Source organism: Brachycentrus maculatus, unplaced genomic scaffold (genome assembly GCF_059751285.1).
Source record: "Brachycentrus maculatus isolate JH-2025_06_01 unplaced genomic scaffold, ASM5975128v1 h1tg000079l, whole genome shotgun sequence".
Classification (NCBI taxonomy): domain Eukaryota; kingdom Metazoa; phylum Arthropoda; class Insecta; order Trichoptera; family Brachycentridae; genus Brachycentrus; species Brachycentrus maculatus.
This window is the reverse complement of record NW_028280833.1, coordinates 274,743-294,977: the sequence shown is the minus strand read 5'-3', so window position 1 is coordinate 294,977 and position 20,235 is coordinate 274,743. Positions and strand designations below refer to the sequence as shown.

The following is a 20,235-nucleotide window of genomic DNA, read 5'->3' as shown; positions in this document are numbered from 1 at the left end:
TTATTCAAAACCTTTATATTCAAAATGCAAAAACAACATTTTCTGCCCTGTAGCGGGTAAATATTAAGTAAAAAATATGTCTCTTTTGGTGGGATATAGTACATTTTCTGGGCATTCCGAAAACATGCACAACTGAAAATTGATGATTTTTGATTTATGACGTTCTTGAAAGGAGTGAGCGATATGTTATTACAGTTTAATATTTTTATGTGTATATATATATATATATATATATATATATATATATATATATATATATATATATATATATATATATATAATATTCCCTATGAGTAATTTCCATTTCTCATTATGGGGCATGGGATTAAAGTTAACAAGACTGAAACACAAATAAAAGTTTAAAAAAGGATAAAAAAATGAAGAAATTAACGAGTAAAATATAAAACAATAAACGGGCATAGTAAATAGGCATATGAAAAATTAGGTAAGAAGAATATTTAAAGGAAACAAATGAGAAAATACACCTTTCCCTTTGTATAATTTTCTTTCACTTTTGGTAAATAACTCCAATGTGAGGGAAACCAGTTAAATTCAATTTCATTGTTAATTTGTTTGAAAATGCCAAAATCTTTCGGTATCTAAGTCCAGTATTATTACGTTTATCATCGCTACGTTGTTGAATACGTATTAACATTTGCTGTTCATAAATTGTTTTTTGATTCTCTTAATATCATCTTGATACCTCTTGTCCACCTCCGTAGTGTAATGGTCAGCAAGCTCGGCTACCGTTCTAGAGGTCCCGGGTTCGATTCTCAGGGGGGGTCAAATAAATATAAGTGATTTTTTCACTATAATATTTATTCAATACCACCCTGGACTGGTACCTGAAGCGGAGGGCTGATCACCTTTCCTTCGTGTTAACGATCAAGATAACACTGTGTTTATATAATGTAGTGCCCCATGCACCATTGGGGTACGGATAAGGGTTTGATGATGATAATATCATCACGTCGATTCGGTAAAGAATAGAAAAAAATATATATGCTTGATGACTTCAAAATTCGTATTTTTTTCTCTTAAAATTAAAAGAAAATTTATGGTTAAGTGATTGAAATTTTTGAAGAAAATCTGATGTTTGTGTTGTAAAAATATTATAATCAATAGTCCAGATATCCAGTCTCGAAATACAACCCCATAAAATATTAATTAAAAATCCACCCTTACTTTTTAATTAGGCTGTTAAGATCCCTTATTAAGTTGAAGGGTTCCTTTAAGAAAAGATTCCTTTATTTTGGGTAGTTTATTTTTAGACTCACCTCTGTGAATGTAATTCAAAAGGGATCGTAAATTCTATCGTTAAAAAAAAATTAACGCAAAAGGTATAAAATGAATGCATAATTATATGTGTACGTGTATAAAAAGGCGTGTATTATGATGAATGCCTGTGTAATATCCTGTTTTAAGTTACAATCTTTGTTTTCCTTATCTAAATATTGATTGATTTGAATGTAAAATAGAACTTTGTTTTCAACCACTTTTTTATTGATCCTTTTCTCCAACCCGCTTCGAAAAGAACCTTGCCATCATCAGGGTTAAACATGTATGTAAATATTTTTTTGTTGAAATATGTTTTTTTATAACCGACAAAACGTTTTTCATACATTTTTTAAATCTTCATTTTTAGAAAACATTTCACGATTTTATTATTGTATTTGATTTCAAAAGTGTTAACATACTAATTCCATTATCTTTCATGTCACATCGCGCATCATCTTATAAAACTTGATAATACACCATGTCGTCCGCCTCCGTAGCGTAATGGTCAGCACGCTCGGCTGCTGTTCTGGAGGTCCCAGATTCGGTTCCCAGGGGGGTGTCAAATAAATATTTGTGATTTTTTCCCTCTCATATTTATTCAATATAACCCTGAACTGGTACCTGAAGCGGAAGGCTTATCACCTTTCCTTCTTGAGTTAACGATGAAGATAACACTGCGTTTATATGATACAGTGCCCAATGGGTTTGAAATAATACACTATATTACAAAAGAGTTTTATTTGTTGATAGATAGATGTTTGTAAGTAACCCAAAAAATGATTTTTAAAAATCGATTTTGTTTGAGAACGTTTTGCGATATTATTTTTGTAATCAATTTCACTTCATAATTTATTATTCTTCCACCCAATTTGCATAGAAAAATTAGTAACTTAATTTTAAAATATCACTTTTAAAATATAATTTCGTAAATTTTGGTTTCGAATAAAATATTCACTCTTAATTAAAATTAAAATATTAATATTTCAGACGTTGAAATGAAAAAGATACGCTTTGAAAATTCCAACATTTACTTATGAATATTCAACGAAGAAAGTAATAGGATATGTTAAACGATACTTTTTGCGGGGAGATTTTTTTTATTTTCTAAGAGAATTGAGAAAAATCGGAGATGATTTATATCTGTCATAATATGAAGAAAAATTCGTAATATTCTGTTTTTTTTATGTATTCAAAGAACGCTTGAATGTAGCTTAAGAGCATATTTTTTCGTTTGTTCATTTTTGTATTTACAAATGAGTATATTTATATTGATATTCCAATAAACATACAAATATCGAGTTCAAAAAATGAATGTCCGGGTATTTACAAGACAGTTATTTACCTTATCGAGTGATCGCTTTATAAGTGTGCATTTTTTCCTCTTTTTTTGCATTTTACTATATGTTATAATTAAGTAAAAAATATTGTATTATATTATTACAAAAAAAGATCCCACAAAGACATGGACTGTGTGTTGGCCTAAATTTAGTTTAAGGTTATAATAAAAAGTATTGGAAAAAATACAATAGATATAAGAAATATAAAAATGTTTAAAGTGCTTTTAAGTATAATTATTATTATTATATTAAAACCCTTATCCGCACCCCAATGGTGCATAAGGCACTGTGTCATATTAACGCAGTGTTATCTTAATCGTTTACACATGAAGGAAAGGTGATCAGCTCTCCGCTTCAGGTACCAGTCCATGGTAATATTGAATAAATATTACAGTGAAAAAATCACTTTTATTTATTTTACCCCCCTTGGGAATCGAACCCGGGACCTCCAGAACGGTAGCCGAGCGTGCTGACCATTACACTACGGAGGCGGACAAAACAGAAACACAAAACGAAAAAATCATTAAGTTGAAATAAGTTAACAATAAGTTTGTACTATATGAGTTATAAGTTTGAAAGAAGAAACTACCTAGATCTGTTTTTTTTTTAAATAAATTATTTCAGCAAAATTTAAAAAAGAAACAAATTAAGATAGGTGCTTAGTGTCTATCATTTAGTCTTTGTGGGATGAATTAAACAGTTTAGAAGCTAAAAAAAATTAATGTTTTTCGCGGGTCTGAATTCGCAAAACGTCATTTCTAGTACACTTTCATTCTTTGGCTAAATTAATTGATATTTTTAGAAAATAAATATTGATAGATCTAGATGGTATCTTACTTTATATCTGTAAAACCACAAGCAAAATCATTAATATCAATACATTATTCCTTAGGGGACTAAACCTTGATTTGTGAAGAAAATTTGGACACACTCAAAATATTCTGAATATAACATTCAACAATATTAAGATTATTTTATCGGAAAATAAATTATTCACCCTACGGATACGATATCTATTTTCGCTTAAAACAACCAATGCCATATAGTTAGCAGTGGAATGCTCAGACTTTCATCTTCATTCATAAAAAAGGAAAGAAAGATACATGTTTCATATCGAGTTAAGACACATTAAAAAATATAAAAGTTAATTTTATAATTTTAAAAAATATGTCCTTGGATAAGTATTTAGTTAAACAATTAAAGAAAATTGGATCAAAATCTTTTTTAAGTAAAAAATATTTTTACTTGAAAAATACACATTTAAAAATATAAAATTCATTTTTTGATTTAAAAAAAATATGTCCTATGATAAGTATTTAGTTTAACAATTAAAGAAAATGGGATCAAAATATTTTTTCAAGTAAAAAAATTTTTTGAGGGTTGGTAAAACAATTTCAATAAAAAATTACGTGTCGTAAATGCGAGTAATTTATTTAAATCGATAAATCCTTTTTACAACAAATACACCCTGCATAGAAAACAGTATCAGAGTTCAGAATACTCAAGGGATGAGGGTTATACGATGCAACGAGCAAACTCTTTATTTTAAGGAATATTCCAATAATGAATATTAATATATATGGATTCCAGATAGAGAATAGACCGAGAAGAATAATGCTTGGTAATATATTGATAGTAGAGAGACTACCTGAGTCAGGAGCGAACGTGAAATCAGTATAAGATTAAAAAAAAAATCCCTTCCTACCCTCATCTGTACCTAATGGTGTATAAGGCACTGCATAAAATTAATGCAATTTTAAGATGATCAACAATTAAATAAAAGGAAAGTGATTTGTCTTAAGCTTTAGGTACTAGTCCAGGGTATTAAATAAATACAAAATTAAATAACATTTTTTATGTTTTTGAGCCAACTACAACAGCTCCAGTCAATATTTTATGTTCTAAATATTTTCACGACGGTAGCTAAAATAGCTCCAGTCAATAATTGATGTTCTAGATATTTTATGAAGTTAGCTAGAATAACTCCATTCAATAATTAATGTTCTAGATGTTTCATGAAGGTAGCTAGAACAACTTCAGTCACTAATTGATGCTCTAGATGTTTCATGAAGGTAGCTAAAACAACTCCAGTCAAAAATTGATGTTCTAGATGTTTCATGAAGGTAGCTAGAACAGCTCCAGTCAATAATTCAATAAACAGTCGTACGCAAAACTTGAAATAAAAATAAATAATTGAACTAACTAACTAACCATCACACCGCTTCACCGCAGGGGTAGGCAGAGAGAATCGAACGCCACACCACTCTGTCTTTGCAAACATTCTTTGCCTCTTCTACATTCATGCATCTCCTCATACATACCCGACGATTATTACGACTCCTGACCCGGCTGCTTTCAAGTATTTGACATACCTGATTGTGCCAAGTTTTCCTCGGTCGTCCTCTGCTTCTTTTTCCAACTACATTCGCCTCATAAATTTGTTTAACCGTTCTTTTTTCACTCATACGCTCCACATGTCCAAACCATCTCAACACACCTTTCTTAATTTTATCGATAATGCTTATCTCAGCCTTATGTACATTCTTTCCTTATTTCATCATTCGAACATCTATCAAACATCGTTTTGCCACACATTCGTCTGAGGAATCGCATTTCGACTGCATTCAGTCTGCTTTCATCCTTCTTTTGCCAACTCCATGCTTCGCTTCCATACGTAAGGGTTGGAACTAGAACTCCATTGTGTACTGCCAGTTTAGCTTCCGCTGATAGATTTTTATTTGCTAAAACTGATTTTAGTGCACCATTCACTCTGTTCCCAGCATTCACTCTCCTTTCTATGTCTTTATCAATCTTTATGTTTTAGATATTTCATAAAGGTTATCAAGGAAGGTTTTTTTTAAATATATGAAGATGTAATTAATTCCACTATCGCGAATAGAAAAACATTACTAACCCCAAGAAAAACTGACTCAAATTTCAATATCCATTATTAAAATTTGCTTAGTAAAACTTTTTGTGCTTTGCTTTTACGGCAATGGTTACGCCCCTGTCTGGCCACAAATTCCCATTAGCAAATACTAGGGGATGAATTCGTCCAATGCTACCTCAATAGTAGGAAGGCTTCGGCTAATAGCATCCCTTATCTGGGAGCGGAATGGAAATTAAAACAGTCCGCTTGTCATCGGATAATATTCCATTTTCCGTATATCTTCTGAATTATTTCATCGAAGCATTGCTTTCCAAAAGTGTGAATTAATTTTTATCTATTTAATTTGTAGATATTCCAGAATATAAATTGTAGTGTTAAATTAAAAAAAAAGAATAAATTTACCAGTAGAATCAAAAGTTTAATAATAGATAATTCAAAATAATTGGGGAAGAATATGAACAATATTTCATGAAATTTACTACTTAATTAATTGGTCCAAATATATGTAACATAATTTTTTTTAATTTTAATTTTTACGTATACTAAGTGAAATAAATTCAAAGAATCTAATGTACATTAAACGTAGGTCTCTTCATAAAAAAAATCTTAACACAACTATAGATGGGGCTTAGAACTACCGCGTTAAAAAAGGTGTCAAGGATGGAATATGTATATTTATAAATATATATATATATATATATATATATGTGTATATATATTTATGTTAATAAATATTTATATTTTTAAGTATTTATATACATTTATGTATTTATATTATAACTGTACACATGATAAAACGAGTATACTCGTATTTTATGATAAATTTTAGTATGAAATATCGAATAAAGCAGTGGTTTCAGAATTTCACATACAAAACAGAAACATAAAATTTTATTTCATACATTTTCAGCGCGAAGCAAACCACACCTCCTCTACTGCTTATAAACATAAATAAATAGCGTTTTAATATAGACTATCCAATTATGTTAAAAGTCATACACGTTATTTAATTTATTACGTTAAAATTTGGACTTTAATCATGGTAAAGACTCTTAAGGGATTCAGTTCATTTAAGAAGAATGAACCCGTTTATTTTTATTTATTTGTTTAATATAGTTACAAAAATGTAAAAATTTAATTTATTCATTAGATATTTCTGCTTTTAACGTATCTTAATACTAGTTATGGTGTTCTTCTCCAAAGTAAGATCTTGTGCTTGGAGAGGGCACTCATTTTTCCACTCATTTTTTATGGCTTAAACTTATGAAGGATATAAAAGTTTTTTTTTGTTAATTATTTGCTGTTGTTTATTTTTTAATCAACATGTGTTAAAGGCATTTAATTTATTTTAAAGAATTTTATTATCTTTTTTACATCTGCAGAAAAGTTATTAAAATATTTGGTTCCCAAATATTTGAAGTACATTAACATATTTTCATATTTTATTTATTGTTTCGGCATTAACTTTGTGGTAAGACATGTTACAATGATTAAAGAAAACACTTGTTTTATATGACTTGAGTTTTTTTAAAGACTACATGTTTCAGAAGTTAAACTTCCATCATTCAGGTCTGTATAATAATATTATAATCACATATATAAGAAACGCCAGTAAATGCCCAGACTTCCATTTGTTATTATACAGACCTGAATGATGGAAGTTTAACTTCTGAAACATGTAGTCTTCAATAAAACTCAAGTGGTATAAAACAAGTGTTTTCTTTAATCATTGTAACATATTTTCATAAACGATGTTTTCATAAAACATCCACAATAATTGTTACAATCACAAAATACATTTAACTAACTACCCTGAATAAACAAACATTAAATACATAACATATTTAAGTATAAAAATAGACAAAAACTTAAAAAAGGAATTTCAAACTGAAAATACTTTAAAAAACTGAAAAAACTTTCTGACATATTTAAAACTATACGTGTTATCCTAAATACAAGAGAATTATTAAAACTTTAATAGGCTGTATGTCAGTTTTTTCTACAGTATAAGATTATCGGTTGAGGTGGTACGATTAATGCATTATTAAAAATGTTTATTTTTACACAAAAATCAATATCAAAAATAATACTTGAAGATCCGAAACATACTCAGAGGAAATATTTAACAAAATACTACTTATGACAGTTAAATAACTATACGCTTAAACAATTCTTTTATTTGCATTTACCCAGAAAATTACTCTCACATATACATTGCAAAAAAAAATTGAGATATGGTTTCATTATTTTAAATTAAAATAAAATAAAAATGACAGCAAATTTAAAAAAATATTTTTAATGTTTACCTTATTAACATTTTTTTTAATCAGTAGAATATGCTTATCATGACAATACCACTTGTTGGTAAATTATCACTTACTCTGATATGATAATTTTTTAAATTTGAAATGGTGGCTTTGCATATTAATTTTAAAACATTTTAAGTGTGTCCGAATACTTGTTCACAAATCTGGATTATCTCCAATTATAGGAGTTTCTTTTCATATTATTTTTTGACATCTCATCAAAGATGAAGAAGAATATGGAAGTCTGGACATTTACTGGCGTTTCTTATGTATGTGATTATAATCCAGGATTCGGACCTCGCATACTAATAAAAGAGTTTCTGCTCAATGAATAGCTTCTTTACATCTCACCAAAAGATGTCTCTAGTGAAGTTCTGGTGATTCAAGAATAACGTTTCGAAATTGGTTCATATATAGAACTTCCAAGAATTTGAGTAGTATGGTTGTCAATGTTGAGTAGTACGGTTGTCCGCCTCCGTAGTGTAATGGTCAGCATGCTCGGCTACTGTTCTGGAGGTCCCGGGTTCGATTCCCAAGGGGGGTAAAATAAATATTAGTGATTTTTTTCACTGTCATATTTATTCAATATTACCCTGGACTGGTACCTGAAGCGGAGGGCTGATCACCTTTCCTTCATGTGTAAACGATCAAGATAACACTGCGTTTATATGACGCAGTGCCCTATGCACCATTGGGGTGCGGATAAGGGTTTTATTATTATTATTATTATTATGGTTGTCAATACAGGGTAGAATTGGTGAATGTTACACGTATGTTAAGTGATCACTTAAACCAGCCTATGATGGTTGTCAGCCCCGTAAATGCCCAGATTTCCATATTCTTCTTCATCTTTGATGAGATGTCAAAAATAATTGATTTTAAAATGTTAGCTGGCGAGTTGACAATGACAGTTGTTACTGGCGACGGATAAATCAAGTTACTATCCATATGGATATTTAAGGGTCAAGTATCGTGGAGTTTTTGACACTAGTTTCGAAGCTTAGAAATACTCTAATTATCCCTTAATCCCTCGCATGCCACCCCTTAGCTCCGTGTAAACCATGCCTCAGAGAATCTCAAATTACTAAAGTAAAGACATTTTTTGTTGTTGCAATTAATATTACTGAACAAAAATAGTCGTGCGTGATTTAAAAACATGAATTTGCCTTTCTGGTTATCACGAATGTCAAGGTTAGATATATGAACTCACCGTGAAAGCAATAAATTGTGATAATGTAACCATGGTCATTGAAAGTTAAATTATGTGCTGAGATGTTATGAAAGTTTAAAATCGTTATTTTTAAATTTGACTGTGGATACTTTACTAAAATAACATTAGTTTGAATGTTTCTTTTTTATGATTACATGATAAAACGTTATTATTTACAATAATCATTGGGGGATTGAAGTGTGGAAAGGATTGAGTTTCGTTATATGAATACTTTTGAATGAAGCCAATTAATGCATTTCAAATACTGAATTTAACCCCAATATTACCTCATATAAATATTTTATTTAATTATTTTTTCATTTTAGTATTTTACATCTTTCTTTATTTATAAAAAAAAAATTCCACGTATTTTTCAGATTATTAATCATTTCAATTTGCTTTAACATACTGAACGTTATATTTTATTATATCATTTATTAATTTGCCATTAATTTCATGTAATAAAGTAATGTCTAATATAAATGTATTAATAAACATTAGAATAAGACCGCTTTTGAGTATATTCATGAAAATATGACTAGTTTTGAGAACTGCAGATGTTCTCATCATAAGTAAAAGCACCAAGATAAAAAACGACAGTGAAATAAATGTCTGATTTTTAGTCTGAGAGATGCGTTTAATAAAAAACGTAGACGATATACGCACAGATTGAGGGCGAAAGAACATTTAAACAAAATATTGTAATTTAAACGTTTTATTATATTAAAAGCATAAAAAAATTCTACTAAACATTTAATAATGTAAATTTACGAAAAATATAACATATTAAGAAATAATGAACAAAAACTAACAAATTAAAAAAAAATATCGCAATGTATAAAAAATATGCAGTGAAAAAATGTCAAAATGTGAAATAAAACTCATAAAACATATATACAGTAAATGTACCAATAATCAGCCATGGTATATTTTTCTTGAAACAAACAAACGCGCAGCTACATGAGAGTTAGAAACGTACTGATAGCTGTATTGTGAGCTCTTTGCCAAGAGATTAGCCAATCAAAACGCATGATTTTACTTGATGAAACACATTTACAAAGCTGCATTTGACACAAATGATAAGTCTAAGTGTTAGTTTTAGAATGGTTAAATGGCGGGCAGTCTACATTATTTAGCTTGAGAACCGCTGATATACAGGTGAAATGATTAAACTCTAATAAATGCTTTGGAAACATTAAAATGCCATAAAAAGATTGCATTTTTTGATTAAAGGTAAAATGGGTCTGCATTACACAGAACCTCATCAGAGCTCAGTATCATTTCGCCATAAACTTAAAATAAAATGAAAAATGTTTTATCGTGAAATCAAGTGCGATTTTATCATTTTTCTTGAAAAGTGTTTTGCGTAACGATGGCTATTAAAACTGTTTATTAGACGGTGTTTATTGTAATAAAAGTACAATTGTATAACGTAGTACTTAGCATGCTGTATTGATAAGTTGAGGGTTAATTTTCAGTGATAAAAATGGGAGAAAATTACTAGATGAGTGAAAAAAAAAAAAAAAAATTCCGCATGCAGTACCTATAATACACTAAAACAAACTAAATAGTGGTCTCAGAAAATACATATTTCTTTCTGAGGCCTTACTCGCCATAGAATTTAGTCAAGGGACGCACAATTTTTTTAGAATACAAATAGGTTTTTTTTGTGCTTCGATATTTATTGATTTTTTTTCTTCATTCCTTACCTTTCAATAACTCTTCTTTGTCCGAAATCATTTTTTAAACCCATTTTTTAAATACAAAATAAGTGTTACGAGAAAGAAAATCTGGGTTTAAAGAAAATTAACTGAGATTTATCAAAAACTGGGCCTTAATATATAAAAGCAGTTTATTCTATTTTCAGAACATAACTATCTTCCTTCAACCATCTTCATCTCGCTTAAAACAGATTTTCATAGAATTGGATGTGCACGCATTTTATTCGTAATTATTTGTATTTGGAGAGTGTTTTCAAAAATCATTTTTTATTTATTGTTTCAGAATTACCGAAATTTGGCGACATGATAAGCAATGTCACCGTCTCAGTAGGCAGAGAGGCTACATTCACCTGCATTGTCGAAGACCTGGGAGCATATCGGGTAAGGAAAACATTTAAATATACTGAATGAAATCAAAATATAAGCAGCTGAAAACACAATATCAAAAAAACGCTTAAGTAAAAATTCCAAGTATTTTTAAAAGTGTCTCATCTTAATCTTTAAAATGTCTGAGTATCCCTCGTCTTACGACCTGGCATATAGCTGGCTTAAGCAGGTTTATCCGTAGGGTAAATAATCCAGTATCCGATACACTAAAAATTATATAACATTTTCACATTCCAAGCATTAATAATTGCCTTATACATTTGATAGTATTTTGGAATACGAGCAATATTTTATTTTACGAATATTAATCATCATTTCAAAGATAAACCATCACCTCGCTATTAATGGTTTAACCTAGAAAAGGGATGAATCATTAATGGGGAATATAACTGAATGTTTTTGGTGCGCTTAAAGGAAGAATTTGAGAAAAACCTACCCCAAATGAAAAAAGGTTTATCAGTCATCCTACGAACTTATTGAGTGATGGATTATATCAGTTTTTTGTTATATTTTCCAATTTTAAAAGGTTATTTTGAATATCCATATTCAATTTTTGATATTATATTAAAAACATTTATATTCGTTGTGACATATTTTTAAATAAAAAAATAAAACCTGTTTTTTTCAACGGTGCCTATGAAAACGATTGAGGCCAAGAAAACTCAAGATATGATATCGATTTCAGGTCAGGCAGTGCAGTTTTCTCAACAAAAATAAAACAATAAATTATCCATAAGGCTGCACTTAAGAATTTTATTTTCAATAAGCCCCAGTTCATTGCACACCACTGCCACCTGTGTGATTTATTGCGAAGCTTTACTACTTTACGACCAAACTTATAAACTATTACAGACCGTGTTAAAAGAATTGAACAAAGTACGTACCTACACACCAACAAGGTTCGCACTTAATATTATATATATATATATATATATATAAATATATATATATATATATATATATATATATATATATATATATATATATATATATATATATATATATATATATATATATATATATATATATATATATATATGTATATTTATAAATATACATATGTGTGTGTGTGTTTATTTATATAAAAATATAAATAAATACATATACATTTACCCATTTATCTATTTTCCAGAACAAATATATACCTACAATCTGGAGGCAATTAACAAGGAGTTTAGTGGTATCAAACATATGCTCCATCGTTTTAATATAAATGTACGTATTAAGATATATACTCGTATACATACATGTCTATGAATATCTTTATATCTAAATTGATTTGGTTTTTAAAATATGCGAGAGGTCAAAGGGTTTCCATATATTAAGCTTGGTTAAAATTGGTCATCTGGCATTGGATTTTAATGTGGGCGTTTCATGTTTCGGTATGCTCACACGTACACGTAATTTCCGGTGGCGACAAGAATACTTAAGCCGCTTGTGCACTACACGGAATTTTACCGTCCGGCAGTCCGGTTTTAAAAAATGAAAGCGACTACGACTGTTTAGCGCGATCGAATTTACGCGCAACTTGTTCACGCACCGATCAAGAGTACCGAAGAAAGATGGACAAAAGCACAAGCCAATCATCGTTATATCACGCTTACTGAAGTACCGGACGGTGTTTTAAGAAAAGAAAGGAAAGAATTTCATTTCTTAAAGTGATGGATAGTGTGAGTTTTAATGACTCAAATTATTTTTGAAGTGAATCTTTGTACTTTGGCGATTTGATAATCGATAATTAGACGTGAATTTTAGGGACTCTAACGTCCCTTATATTAAATATAGTTATTTAACTTTTTTTCGTACAGTCTCACTTCTATCGCATACACGGTGCTGCATGTATATTTTAAAAATAGTTATCATACGGATTCATGACAATGTCAATTGACTTTCTGTATTTTTATGGACATTTCTTGGAAAGTGTGTAAAAGGACTTTAAAAGTTACATAAATGTGGCCCATGAAATTAAATATATAATTTATAAAAATCTATTGCTGGTATCAATAAATGGTGGTATTTACTAAGTGAAACACTTATTAAATGTGGATAGATTTTACCAAAAAGTGACTGCCGAATCAATTAATGAAAATATAATTTATTATTGCGAGTATTTTTTGTGATATTTAAAAAAAACATCCTGTGTACACATATATTTCCTTTTTAGCGATCATTCCTAGTATATCCTTGTTAGTAGTACGTTTAATCCATTACAGGTCTTACAAATAATTAAATCAGGTATGCGTCAATCAGGGGTTGAAAGATATAACCCTTACGATGGATTGTTTCATTCATTATTCCGACTATGCACCAAGATAAGCATTCATTACAACGTCGGCCTTTTCTGTTAAGTATCTCAAATCGAGCTTAGTATCGCAAGACAGAGTAAAAACGTTTTAATTAATACATTAAACGGAATAAGTCGATATTAGAGGTGTCTCAATTTAATATGAAACATCTATCGTTCTTTTCATATTAAGAAAATCAATGAAGTCTGAGCATCTCAGGGCTTTCTACGATCTGGCATTTGGCTGGCTTAAGCGACCACTTTATACGCTTGTGAAACCTTCACCATTTTCACCATTATTGAACATCCATATTTAATATTAATTTTAAACCTGTATTCATCCAACTTTTACAGTTTTCAACGTAATTTACATTTGCAATTACGAAATTTACAATGTATACAAAAAATGTCAATATTCTTAATAATTAAAACATTTACTTTGCAATTAATCATTTTTACTTTTGTTTTTTTTTTTCAAATTGTTGGTAATTAATATAATACCACTCACCGAGATTTTTTTCGGTTTTCAAGACGTACCCGTTTCTTCTTCAGGACAATTACTATAACAGCATGCAAACAATACTACACGTCACCATATTCACTATTCACACAACTATATGAAATGTTGATCACACGCAATTTTGGTCGACCCGAGGACCAACATGTACTAAGAATTGCAGAACAACATGCACTAAAGGACGAAATCTGACATGCACTTAGGATGTTAGTCAAAGTATGTTGGGCTTATATATGTTGAAAGGAGTGGGATATTTTTAAATTTAAAAGTTTTTTTTTTAAAATTCTTATTTGACATCTCAACATAGATAAAGAAGAATATGGAGTCTGGGCATTTTCGTCATAGGCTGGTTTAAATGATCACTTTACACAAGTGTAATATTCAAAAATTCTACCCATGATTGACAACCACACTTCTTGAATTCTTTGAAATTTTATAAATATGATCTTTTTTCGAAACATTGTACTTAAATCACTAGAATTTTCACCAGAGATATCTATTGGTGAGATGAAGAAGTTTTTTTTTTTGAGCAAGAACTGTTTTATTTGTATGTGAGGCCCGAATCCTGGATTATAATCACATACATGAGAAATGCCAGAAAATATAATTTTCATTTTTAGTATTTAAGCTTATAATTTGACCAGATAATTTATGGATTTTTTCTGCTTTTATTAAATTCAAAATGTGAAAAAAATCTTATGTTTCCTTCATCCATGATTTAGGGGTAATTTTATAAACATACTATCAGCTGCTTTGTTAGGTGGATAATGGATGGCTCGTCAGCGCTTATCGCTAAAGAACTCCCCCACCCTTTCTGTGTTGAATTTACTTGTGTGCATACACATACTGTATGTACGTCTAACGAACTCTTTTACAGAGAGTGAAAATTGAATGATTTCATTGTTGCTCATACGTTTTTTTTGGAATAATTTTTCAATATGCGCAGAGCTTTTATTTTCCAGAATCGGGTTTCGATAACGTAATACTATGTATGGGTTTTGAAAAAGAAGCAAAAAAATGATCTTGCTCGTCGCTGAAAGTCGTGGAATTTTTGTTGCTGAAAAAAGAGTTATACGAGTATTTGTGTTTTTATTATGAACACAAATTTGTTATTTTCAATTTAAGATAACACTGCACCAGTACAATGCTGTACCCTATGCAGTATAGGAGCGGATGAAGGTAAAAACAATAAGAATATGGAAATTAATAAAAAAAAATACAAAAATTAACTAGCAAGATCACATTGCATACGATACGATGCAGTGCCCTATGCATTATTAGGTGCGGGTAAAGGTTAGAATAAAGAAGGGGAAAAAAGCAAGGGGTGGATAAGCGTAAGATCGAAAATTAAGAAAAGTAATAAGTATCAAACTTTACAGAAGTTAACTGGCGACATAGCACAGCATCAATACAGTGCCTTATGCACCATTGGGTGTGGATACAGGTAAGAAGAAGAAAAGAAGAAGAATTTAAGTTTTGTACTGACATTTCTTGGTGGAACTGCATTTTATAGAATAAAATAACAACAGTCTGGTTCTAATGAGATGTCGGTTACGACGAAACCCGGTTGCTGGTCGAATAAAATTAATCTGAAAAAAATTACATAGATGTTATTTTGTTCGATAAAGAAGAAAAAGAAAAGAAAAAAGAAAAGAAGAAGATGAAAATAAGTGATGAAAGAGTACTGAATTTTACTGACAAGATAACACTGTGATGCACTGCCCTTTGCACCATTATTGGGTGGGAATAAGAGTAAGAAGAAAGAAGAAGAAAGCAATTACCTTACAGAAGCTAACTAACTGGCAAGAAGATGTGAAGGACACCAAAATAGAATTGGAACGATTGGACCAATCACCCGCAATCGGAAGCAGTTACACCCTGTATAAGGCACATTCACGTAATAAATTGCGTAATATATAATGTATAATGCTTGGGGGGGCGTGATGGATGGCGCGCGACGTCAATCTGCGAGTGGCTCCCGTGTTTATAATGGGTCATCAAACAATGAAAAACAATGCAAACATCAATAAGGTAACGTAATGTCTTTTCAATATCCCGCGCAAAATCACGCTGATGCGTTATTACTCAATATCACGCGGAAGTGACGTGTTGACATCACATTTGAAGGTGCTATACCAGTGCTCCTCAAACTTTTCTCACTTGCGACTAAAACTCTTCCCAGAATTCCGCGGCACACCAAAAGCCAAAATACAAATATGCATATTGTTGTCATTGTAGATCAAGTATGTCAAATACTTGAAAGTGGTAAGGTTAGGAGTCGAAACAATCGGCGGGTATGTTTGAGGAGATGCATGAACGTGGAAAAAGCGAATAATGTTTGCAAGGACAGAGTGGTGTGGCGTTCTATTCTCTCTGCCTACCCCTGCAGTAAGCGGCGTGATGGTTAGTTAGTTAGTTAGTTCATATTGTAGTCATACAGATGAAAGTGACCAAGTGCATTTTTTTTACAAAAACGTGATCATTGACTATTTGATATCTTACTAGCTTAATGTTGCCCTGAAAAAGATCTCAAAGGATTTTAAACTTAGAAGTTTATTATACTGACTTGTTAAAAATGACTAGCTGCATTGATGTTTATTTTCTTGCTAAGCAAAAGTGACTTAAATGGCCCTCCTAAACATTTTACGTTTTGTTAGTTGGTCACTTTCTCCTATACGACTACGAAATATGCACTCGAACGCCGCCACAGAAGCGGCATGCCTGGTTTTGCCGTATTACTCGAGTGTCGCTGCTATAGCTCCAAGGAAGTAAAGTCCAAATCCTCAATATTTTTAATGTATGATTATTTTCTTTTCAATGTAATTGAACCAGAATCATATAAGTACAATTAAATACTAAGTCTTGGAATTAAATTGAGTTGACTTATGCGCGTACCAAATAACTTTAAAGTGCAAAGGGTTAATACAATGATTTTACAATTTTCAACATATCAACAGAAATGAAGAAAAATATGGAAATGGGACCGAATAAATGCTAGATTAATTATTAAAAGTTCACGATGCAAATCTCAGGATTATTTCCTATGGACAGCAGAATTTCATTTAAAAAAGGAATGTAATGGAAATAGTGTTAAGATTGCTTTGTCGGAAATGCGACGATATTCTTTTTTAACGTGACCATTGATAAATTATGAGGCTGTAATAATTACTATCTACAACATTTTGAAAAAAAGACAATATTATGAAAAATAATTTTTGATTGTGTATTTAATATGTACATAACGAAATTTGTAAAATGTCGAATACGTTGAATTTGACCTCGGCACACCTGCATCCAGCTCACGGCACACCGGTTGTGAAGCACTGTTGTACACGATAATGTCGTTCGCTGTATTCATCGTGAAATGTCCCACAATAACACAGTGATGGCTTCTTTTTAATTGATAATTAATTTTTTAGATATTTATTTTATATTTTCATATTTATTTTTTATTACAATTAAAAATTAAAAATGTGCCCTCCAATTGACAAATTTGATCATGCTGTAAATGCTGTGTTGTATTAACCCGTCAACATTCACCAATTATACCCATGATTACACCTACACTACTCAATTCTACATATAATACAATTCGATATTTATATTTTTTTTCTTCAAACCCTTATCCGCACCCCAATGGTGCATACGGCACTGCATCGTATAAACGCAGTGTTATCTTGATCGTTAACACATGAAGGAAAGGTGATCAGCCCTCCGCTCAGGTACCAGTCCAGGGTAATATTGAATAAATACCACAGTAAAAAAATCACTTATATTTATTTGACCCCCCCTGGGAATCGAACCCGGGACCTCCAGGACGGTAGCCGAGCGTGCTGACCATTACACTTCGGAGGCAGACGAATATATATATATATATATATATATATATATATATATATATATATATATATATATATATATATATATATATATATATATATATATATATATATATATATATATATATATATATATATATATATATATATATATATATATATATATATATATATATATATATATATATATATGTATATATATATATAAATATATATATATATATATATATATATATATATATATATATATATATATATATATATATATATATATATATATATATATATCATCTTGTCACTTTCAATGTTTATTTTCCCTGACACAGTCACGGCTGATTTACTAAACGACTACTTCTTGTTTCAGGTCGCGTGGTTGAGGGTAGACACGCAGACGATCCTCACCATCGGAACCCACGTGATCACCAAGAACCACAGGATAGCAGTCACCCAGGCGGACAGGCGCGCCTGGTCTCTACACATAAGGGACTCCAGGGAGGCAGACCGCGGCTGGTACATGTGTCAAATCAACACGGACCCCATGAAGAGTCACACCGCCTTTCTCGAAGTAGTCGGTGAGTTGATTGGCAATTGAATGAGTTCTAAACCCGAGATTGATGAAACGGCAAAAAGCAAAACTCATCATCCAATATTATTTTAAAAATTTTGAATGTGTCCAAATACTTGTTCAGAAAATCTGAATTATATCCAATTAGGAGTTATTTTCATATTGTTTTTTGACATCTCATCAAAGATGATTCCGAGAATTTGAGTAGTGTGATTGTCAATAATGGGTAGAATTGGTGAATGTTACACGTGTGTAAAGTGATCACTTAAAGCAGCCTATGACGGTCGTCAGCCCCGTAAATGCCCAGACTTCCATATTCTTCTTCATCTTTGATGAGATGTCAAAATATAATATCAGTATTGTTTTCGTCCGCTTCCGTGGTGTATTGGTTAGCGTGTTTAGCTACCGTCAGAAAGGTCCCGCGTTGGATTCCCAGGGGGGGGGGGGTGGAAATAAATATTAGTGATTTAACCATCTACTATTTTCATATTATTTATTGATATCTCATCAAAGATGAAGAAGAATATGGAAGTTTCTTCAAGCTTCACATACGGTGTTTAAAAATGATGCGGAATACATCGAAACACGTGTCACAGTAGATTTTAAGAAATAGTGGTATTTACTAAGTAAAACATTAATTAAAAATGGATAGATTTTACCACAAAGTGACTGCCGAATCAATTATTGAAAATATTTTCAGTATATTCTGACCTATAATCAATAGAAATAATTAAGTACAGATGGCAGAGCAAAATCATACTCGTACTCATAAGTTTGCTTTAGCAGTTAGCGTCTAGATGGAGCCAGCCTCTAGAGTCCGCCTCTGGCCACAATTCAATTAACTATCGATCTTCTGTAAACTAATACCCCGATATCAGAGATCCCCACTCTGAAATACATCTCGCTAGTCTGGACCATATGCCACATCCTAATATCTTAATCCACCACCCTCAAACTTGATCAATTACTGGCGCCGAATGATCCAACATATTAATCGTTACGCAATATTGACCAATGTTGACGAAACAAAGTACTTTTAATATTATTTTTGACATTTCAATAAATATTAAGAAGAATATGGTAGTCAGGGTATTTACAGAGCTTACAACCGTCGCGACGCGTTGTACGCTGGTTTATGTGATCACTTTACACATCGCTCACTCCTTTCAACGACGTCATATATCAAAAAACTTGATTTTTCAGGAGATCATGTTAAAAGTTTAAAAACATAATAAAATGTATTAAAAATAAATATCAAGCCACTTATTTAACTTTTCACTGTGCAACAGATCTTTTAAGGTAAAACTGGAATGATTTTTTGGCATTTGAAAAATATTTAGTATGTTAAAAAAAATAATTAAACAACACGTTTTCTTCAGAATGCAAAAACAACACTTTCTGCCCTTTAGCGGGTAAATATTAAGTTGAAAATATGGCGCTTTTGGTGGGATATATTTAGTACATTTTATGGGCATTCCGAAAACATGCACAACTGAAAATTGACGATGTTTGATATATGACGCCGTTGAAAGGAGTGAGCGACATGCGAAACATTAACACTAATACTACCCATGATTGTCAACCGCACAACTCAAATTTTAAGAACTCCTACATTTATCAAAAATCTCATGACATTATACACATAAGTTTACAAGATCCATCTATGTTGGATTAGGGAAGCTTTTATTTGGACCCTTAGATGTATGCAAGATCCCAAAAGGATTATTTTACATGCTGGGATACACCTGTAAACGTGATTTAAATTTGTATGCAGCTTATAATTTACCGATACCAAGTCAAGCATGGAGTTGGAAAAGTAGACGGAATACGTTCTCTCAGACAAATGTGTGGCAAAATGAAGTGCAAAATAATGGAAGGCTGAGATAAACATTACCGATAAA

At 30.9% G+C, this 20,235-nt stretch overlaps 1 protein-coding gene across 1 annotated transcript in view; it reads left to right on the top strand.

The window, feature by feature from the left end:
• The window catches only part of LOC148311039 (lachesin-like), a 61,934-nt gene that overhangs the window by 17,816 nt on the left and 23,883 nt on the right, over window positions 1–20,235 (top strand). The window contains exons 2-3 of the mRNA XM_088257342.1: window positions 11,026–11,123; window positions 18,134–18,341. Of these exons, the coding sequence (XP_088113468.1) occupies window positions 11,026–11,123; window positions 18,134–18,341 (306 nt within the window). The remainder of the gene's footprint in view (window positions 1–11,025; window positions 11,124–18,133; window positions 18,342–20,235) is intronic.